This window comes from Pteropus vampyrus, unplaced genomic scaffold (genome assembly GCF_000151845.1).
Source record: "Pteropus vampyrus isolate Shadow unplaced genomic scaffold, Pvam_2.0 Scaffold8, whole genome shotgun sequence".
NCBI lineage: Eukaryota > Metazoa > Chordata > Mammalia > Chiroptera > Pteropodidae > Pteropus > Pteropus vampyrus.
In genome coordinates this window covers 15,604,773-15,612,961 of record NW_011888789.1, presented here as the reverse complement: position 1 = coordinate 15,612,961, position 8,189 = coordinate 15,604,773, and the positions used below count along the sequence as shown (strand labels likewise).

The 8,189-nt window shown below is 43.9% G+C and overlaps 1 protein-coding gene across 6 annotated transcripts in view; it reads right to left on the bottom strand.

The window, feature by feature from the left end:
* The window catches only part of POMK (protein-O-mannose kinase), a 19,109-nt gene extending 11,104 nt beyond the window's left edge, over window positions 1-8,005 (bottom strand). The window contains exons 1-6 of one of the 6 annotated variants that reach the window (XM_023519898.1): window positions 7,952-8,005; window positions 6,367-6,501; window positions 5,403-5,471; window positions 5,034-5,186; window positions 4,374-4,445; window positions 3,345-3,647 (exon numbers count right to left, since the gene is read on the bottom strand). In XM_023519898.1, coding sequence (XP_023375666.1) covers window positions 3,345-3,626 — 282 coding nt within the window. In that variant the 5' untranslated portion in view covers window positions 3,627-3,647; window positions 4,374-4,445; window positions 5,034-5,186; ... (1 more) ...; window positions 6,367-6,501; window positions 7,952-8,005. Of the gene's footprint in view, window positions 1-3,344; window positions 3,648-4,373; window positions 4,446-5,033; window positions 5,187-5,402; window positions 5,472-6,366; window positions 6,502-7,896 lie in introns of all 6 variants that reach the window. The other 5 variants (XM_011373011.2, XM_011373019.2, XM_011372976.2 and 2 more) reach the window with 5 other exon arrangements.
* Window positions 8,006-8,189: the final 184 nt, after the last annotated feature.

Genomic DNA, 8,189 nt, shown 5'->3' with positions numbered 1-8,189 from the left:
TGAGAAGGATCGAGTAAGAGAAAGAGAAACGTCCAACCTGGAGTTTGCTGGTATCTGGATAAGAACACTGGTGGAGTTTGGAAGTTGCACTGGAAGGGTAAAAGAATGAATGGGAGAATAGGAAGGAGAGACAGAGCTCTGGCAGTTTTACTGCAGGGGAAGCAGAGAACAGGCAGCAGCTACAGAGGAGAGGGAATCGGCGGAAGAGGATTTCCTCTTATAGAGTGTGAGGTTGTAAGCCAGCAGGAATGATCCCAGAGTGGGAAGGGCTGATGACGCAAGAAACAAGGAATTACCGAAATGACGGAAGTTGTGAGAAGTCAAGAATGACATCTGAGCTGTAAAGTTCACAGGTCTGGTGGTGGGAAGATGAGGACAGTCCCTTTGGGTGACTTCTAATTTCATAATAACTTATGTAACAAGACTGGCTAAGACGGGGGTTGAGGGTGTTGAGAAATATCTGTCTCAGAGCATGGGAAGGAAAACTTGCTAAGGGAATAGAGAGGCCTGCCGGGCTGTGCTGAATGCAATTCTGAGCTTTGTGGTCATGCATTCAACGCTGCGGCTGTGCTGAAGCGCGGATGTGTAGTGGGGCAGCTGGGTTTGGGGTTCTCCAGCCAAGCATGTTGGAGAGGGAGAGGCAAGGGAGTTGCTGCAAGTGTTTGCACAAGACTGATGAGGATAATGGCTATGGAATCTCTGCTGCGGGGTAAGTGGGGACTGCACGCAGGAGTGTCAGAAAGGAAAAACATAATGGTACTGATAACTGGACGTCTCGATGAGAATGAAGAATTCTTGAAGAAAGGGTCTTAGGAGAGGAGGTGGGAGTCAGAGTGTGGGACATCAAGAATTCTGGTTACAGAAATTCGTACTGAGAAACCTAGGTCTCCCAGCTTGGAGTGTGAGGAGGGGTACCCACATGGAGAGGAAGGAAACTAGTTGTATGCAGGTGCCATTCAAATGAGGGCCAATATGGAGGATAATGAGAGTTACCCTGGGCCGAACCTGCATAGGCACTGAGGTTTCAATGGGGGCAAGAGAGACAAGGCTCCTGACCCTAAAAGATAACATCTAGGGCTCGAGATACTTTTGCCCTGAGAGCAAGTTTCAACCAAAGACACGCACACCAAAAAATTCAATGTAAACAGCCTTTTGGATACATTTTACTTTAATAAACAAAACTACGTTCCTCAAAGTTAGTATCCACATTATTAAATCTCATATATGGATGGGCGTAATTTATAGAAGTTCCCCAAAATCAAGTCAGTTCTCAAACGAGAATGATTTGCCACAACCAAAGGTACCCCAAAATATATCCTTCAAGGTAAAAAGCAATTCCAAAAAAATTTTTCAAAAATGTTCCAAGTGACTCCAATAACATGGAAACAAGTAGCCAGCCCCTCAAGGTCACCTCTTTGGAGGAGGCAGAGGTTAACTGCTAAGTCCTTTTCTCTACTTTCGTCCCATCTCAAATTCACATCCCCCCTACCCAAGACCTCACCCCAAGGGCTAGATTTGTACATCCAACCAACTGCCTGTGTGACGTCTCCACATGGACAGCTAAATGGCCTTCACATGCCCACCTCACACACACACACACAAAATCCGTTCCTTCCTGTTTACTCCACCTCGGATAATGATGACCCTATTCTTCCTGCCATCCAGGCCAAGAGCCTGTAGTCACTGTCTCTCTCCCTTACACCCCATATCCAATCCGCTGAGAAATCCCACTGGCTCTACTTTTTAAGTATGACTGAATCTGCTCGTTTCTCACTACGTCCACTGTTAACACCATCATCAGGCTGTGACCACCTCTCGCCTGCAAGGCCCCACTCGCCTTCCACCCTTGCCTAGCCTCAGCCTGCTCTCCACGCACACAGCCACCTCACCCCTCGACTTGCTCCAGTGGTTCTCCAAGTCCTGCCAGGCCCAGCAGGACCCAGCCACCACGGGCCCTCAGTGACCTCGTGTGCTACCTGTCCTTCTCATCCTGCCCTCTGGGCACACTGGCTCCTTCCTGGTCCCCAGACAACCAGCCATGTTCCATTTTGGGGTCTCTGCTGGTACCCATCTTTTCTACTGGAACACCTTTTCCCCAAACATCCTCATAGCTCACTCTCAGATCATCCTGACCATCTAAAGTAACGAGCCTGCTGCTTTGTCTTCGCAGCACAGGTCACGAACATATTTTATTACACAATGTTTTTTATTTTCTTGATTGTCTGACTCACCAACTAGAAAGCAAACTTCAAGGGTCTTTGTTTCATTCACTGCTGCACCCCTAGCACCCATGACAATGAACAAATGAACTCTGAAAAGAACCAGTTACCAAAAAATAAAAATTAATTAAAAAATAAAAGAACCAGTTACCCTGTTTTACGGTTTTACTTTATATAAAATCCTTTCCCTTCTCCCTAACTGACCTCTTCCTTCAAGATGTCTCCTTTCCACATTCATAGAAGCTGCAGCCATGGTGTCCTAATCTCCCAAAATAAAGACTAGCAGTTTACCAAGCTGCTCCCTGCTCCCTTTCACCAATCATTCAATATACCCTCACAAAAGAACTGTCTTTGTTCAACAACCCTTAACTGGCTTCTAGAGTCACTGTTTCATTAGTAGGCCTCAGTTACCACAGAAATGATGACCATCAAACTATAGCACAAACTGGTTGCCAATAAGACAAGGGCTCTTGAAGCTTCTATTTGAGAACTGAATTCACTCCTTTGGTTTCTTCTTAAAATAAAAAAAAAAAAACATTAAAAAATTATATATAGGTATATATGTATGTATGTATATATATATATATACACATATACCCATCAAGTTTGAAAAATAGGAACAAAAAAATGCCCATAACCATTTTTTACATCTTTTACTTCTTTACTTGTACTTATTTACTGTAGCAAATTTCTATCATTTTTTAAATTTTTTACATATATATATAATTTTGCAGTCAAAAACAGTGTATTACATAATTTTGTATTTTGCTTTTTCCACTTATCATTGTTAAGATTTTTCTCATGTTGCAGCACAGTTTCCTAACTACAGTTAATGGTTACAGAACAGTCTATCAAGAGGTTGAACCATAATCCAATTAATCATTCCCCTGTAATTATTATTTCTAGTTTTCCATTACTATAAACAATAAAGCAAAGTACTCCTTTATGCATTTAGCTTTTTTCCTTCCATTGGATTATTTTATTAGGATAAAGTCCCAGATGTGAGATTTCTGGGCTCAAGGGTAGAAATAGTTTGTTGACTCTTAACACCTAAAGCCATGCTGCTTTCCCAAAGAGGTGCCCCGCTCACATGCGATGGTAACACAGAAGTCACTCCCGACTCACCCTCTTCACGGCTCCTTCCCCAACAAGCTTCAGCTGCCTCACTTCTGTCCTCAGCTCCTCACAAGACAGCCACGGTGAACAGTTTTTCATCTGTCCCATTCTGAAGTATCCATAGGGACAGTGACTGGGGTCCCCGGCAGAACGGCGAGGGGAAATGAAAAACTGATCAAGGCAGAGGTAGAGGAGCATGTTCATGAGGACCATGGCCAGCAGCAGCCCCACCACAGGGGGCAGTTCCCTGTGGGGTGGACTTTTTCTACCATCTTGGGGGTTCTTTTCCATGTTGTTATCCTCTGTAATTTCCTAAAATATAAAATGAAACAAGAAGTAATAACAATCAGTTTTTATTTCCATTAAGGTGTTTTGGTGACAAAGGATTAAAGGTGACACACCCTCTATGCCTCTTATACTCAAGGATACTGTACACTGTAGTGTCATTGTGAGGAGGAAAGAAGGTATTGAATACTAGGCTCAAACTAAATGCTCAGTGTCAGCTGCTCTGATAATCATTATTTTGTATTACAAACCAGTCTGGGTTCATCTATTTTAGATTTGATTAGAAGGGAGGTGTCTGTGTGTGTGACTTTGTCTTTGACCCTCCCACAGTGTTCAAACTATGTAGATATTCAATGAAGAGTTGAATATAAAATATAAAATGAAATGATGTAAAATGAAAGCAAACTGTGGATCTATTAGACCAGTGGGGCCAGGGCAGAAGACAGACAAAGGAGAGCAACAGATTAGCTAGGGGTGTGGGTAGAGGCCAGAATGCTGAACCCAACTAACAAGTTGGGATGTTGCTTGGAAACTCAAAAGCTCTTTATGTTTTTAAGCAGCAAAGGCAGGCGTGAAAGTTCTATTTGGGGCAGAAGAGCCTGAGGCTGGGAGCATAGTTAGAAGGTCCTGGCAATGATCCGGAATAAGGGCTGAAGAGTATGTGAGCTAGAATAACGGTGGTGAGAATAGAGAGAGCATAACGTAGAGGTGATCTTCACACTAAATAAACACCGATAAGGCATGGACGCTCACCAGTGGAATGGACTCGGGCTCTGGCACTGTCCGGTGTGCGGCCTGTGTTGAAGGTAGGCATTACAGCTTTAGCTGTTGGATGGTGGAGGGGATGGAAGGAAGAAGGCTGAGGAAGGACCCTGGACATGGGCAGTTTGACACTCAGAGTGCTAGAGGCAGAGGCTTTTTATGAACCAACTGGAAGCATATCAATACTTTGACAAGGGATATGGCCATACTAGTTTGTGCCAGCTGAATATCAGCACTGGGATGCGTGGGGAACACCAGTGACAGAACTGACCCTGTGCTTCTTGTGTCAGAGATGCCTATGACATGAAGCATTACCTTCCAGGTACACCTTCCTTCTACCAGCTCAGGTCTCTATCCAGACGCCTGGGTCTGTCAGTATTCTGCTTGGGCCTGGGCACTGGTTTGAAAGTACTCTGCCACAAAGTACCATAAAGGAGGTTTGTTAAATAAAAAATTGCAATTATTTATGTAGAAAAATGGCAATAGTCCAAATGGTCCACCTCCAAGGACTCCCCTTGTGCCTGGATGTCACTCAGGCTCCTGATCCCCAGGATGGTGCAGCAGCTGCAGGGAAGTCCTCCTGCAGCTCGGCCCCCACCACTGAAGCCCAGTCAGTTAGTTTTCTGGGCTCAGAGCCCCTAGTGTCCTCACCAGCCTTTCTTTGGTCCCAATCTGTTCCTTTTATCTCCATCATTCATCTTATATTAAGCAGCTGCTACATGCCCAATCGTTCTCTAGGCATTAGGGATATGCGAGTAAATGAAACAGATGTAGTTCCTATTCTCTTGGAGCTTATGGAGAAGCCTAGTGGGGAAGACAGACAATAAACAGGTAAACAAAAGTTTATCATTATATATTGATGAGGGTTCAAGGATAGAAAATAACAAAAAGGAAGTTCTCTGGATGAAGCAGTCCCAGAAGATTTCTCTGAGGATGTGACATTCACACTGAGTCTAGAAACTAGAGAGAAAGCAGCCACAAAAAAAAAAAAAAATTCAGGAAAAGACAACTCTTTCATACCTTCTGCTGGAAAAAGTCCAATCCACCTGCCATTCATCGAGCTGCAACAACAGACACCGATCAAGCCACCTGCAAAGTTAACAGGAAACAGCACTTCTCTTGAGGACACACTGCAGCTGTAGTGTCAAACAACCCCCTTCTTTGAATGACTGCTGTCTCACTCACTCAGAAACTTTGTTCTCTGAATCACCAGAAACTTTGCAACTCAAAGTCCTATCAAGTTTGACCTGAGGTCAGGTCAAACTTTTTTCTGTAAAGGGTCAGATAGTAATTATTTAGGTTTAAGATAGGTTTGGGGGCCAAAAGTTGAAATTGAGTTGATAACCACATAATTGTGACTTGTGGTGCAAGGAGCAGAAGTGAAAAGTGTACGAGGCTACGTATTGTCTGTCACAGTTATTCGACCGTCACCAGAATGTGAAAACAGCCCCAAACACTACATAAACAAATAAGCATGGCTTCATTCTAATAAAATTTTATTTATAGACAATGAGATTTGAATTTTATATAGTTTTCATGTGTCACGAGACTATTCTTTTGATTTCCTCCACCCCCAACATTTAAAAAGATAAAAATCATTCTTAGCTCACAGGCTACAGAAAAAAAAAGTTGGCCAAGCCCTGATACTATACCTCTGGGTCTGTTGCAGGCCATATTTCCATTCTATGCATTCCCTCTATGTAATCTCATCCATGAACATGGCTTTCATGGCAATGTAAACGCTGATTTCCAAGTCTCTATTTGTGGCCCAGATCTTTCCCCTATACTTCAATCAGCTGGCTCTTCAAGGTCTGGGATATGTCTCTCCTATCCCCAGCCCCTTCCTCCTGGGTTCCTTCTCTGTGACAGGCACATGACCCACCTGCTCACTCAAGTCACAAAACCTCCATCCCCTAACCTCTAAACCAATCAATCATCACGTACAGTCAATTCTATCACCCAAATCTCTCTCGGATCTATTTACCTCTCCCTTCTTGGTATCCCAGCACGGTCTAAACCACCAGAATCTTAGTGGGCTTCTGCAACAGTTTCCTACATGGTCTCCCACTTTCTTTTCCAATGCATTCTCTGCGCAGCAAATGGGATCTTTTTTTCTTTCCTGAAATGTGTCAAGCACAGAGAAAACTAAAAAATAAGATCATGAATATCCATTCGGTTTTGTCAGGTAACGCTGCATCATACATTTTAAAGATCTTTTTTAATGATATAAAATATTATATATATAGTTGAAGCCCCTTTGGATCATTCCTAGTCCTATTTCACAAGTTGGTGTATGTCAGTAATGGTCAAACTGTGATCCCTGGACCTGCAGCAGTAGAGTCATCTGGGAACTTGTGAGAAATGCAATTTCTTGAGTACTCACTCCAGACATATTGAATCAGAAACTGTGAGGTGGGGCCCAGAAATCTGTATTTTGACAAGTCCTCCTGGTGATTCGGAAGCATGCTAAAGTTTGAGAATCACTGGGGCATATAATTCCATATGTGCATTTTTATTTTCACCATGAGCCCATCTCTTAAAGAAGGCTGTAGCCAACCTCGACATCCAGCGGGCTTTTTTTCTTTTAAAGGTATATTTCTAACGTAGGCTGCCCAGAGCTCAGGATAAGGCTGTGTGGGCAAAGAAACCTTGCCCGGAAATAAGCAAAAAGACACTAAAAGTTCACCTGAAAATTATATGTTACCCCAATAAACTTTTAAAAAAAGACACTAAAAGTTACTTGTTCTTAAAAATACCGGGCAAGTTAAGGAATAAAGATTGTAGTGACCATTAGTTGGGTAGGAGAAATTCAGGCACTGTGTAGACACAAAGGATTGCTAACATTGATAGGAAAAAGTTGGTAAACCAGGAAAAAAATTGAGAGCCACTGCTATACCCCCTTGTTTAAAAAAAAAAAAAAAAAAAAAAAAGACAAGAAAAGCAATGGAACATAATTAGTGTTTTATCAATTTACAAAATATTGTATACAACCATAGAAGAAACAAATTATTGTCAATAAAATTTAGAGTAGAATCCTGTTCTGCCAATAAAACATAAGTTACATTAAAATAATTATTTTAAGTATTCCAGATCCTGACGTAGCCTTAAGGTTCTATAGTAAAGGCAAAGGACAGAGAAGACAACATTACTAAATAAAACAGCTAATTCTTCCTTTCCAAAAAGAGCAGCATACGTTTACACCTAACACAAAGCTTGCACCTAGAGGCTGCTAGCAGTGCGGGCACGAATAAAGCCGGGGCGAAGGGGCTGAAGCCTGACTTTTCATGTCCCTCTCGCACGCCAGGCAGGACGCAGAAAGGGCTGCACAGGTGGACACTAGCTGCCCCGCGACAACGTGGCCACCGGCTGGACTCCCAGCAAGCCGCCCAATAAATAGGCATGGAGCAGCTGCTCTATCTTAGGAAGCAGGCCGGGGCAGGGGCGGGCCCTGAAGGAGGCTGAGCTGCCCTCCGCACCTGCCCACACTACAGCCCCGGTCTCCCCCGTGGCGCACCCAACTATTTCTCTTCCTGCTAACCTCACAACGGGACCCGACCCGCCGCGCCTACCTGCAGCCCCTGGCCGGACTTGCAGCCTTCCACGCCTGCGCGACCGGAAACGAGCTGCTGAAAGACCAGCTTGAGGCTGCCCCCTCGTGTCCGCCGCCCTCAGCGCACCTGGAGGCCCGGCGCTACAGGGCACCAGAGTTTGAGCGCATCGCGGATTCCAACTCAGGTGCACAGATCGGTCAGTTTTATATTCTGACTTCTTTCAGAGCGTGTGAGGACGATGATATGTTGACCTATT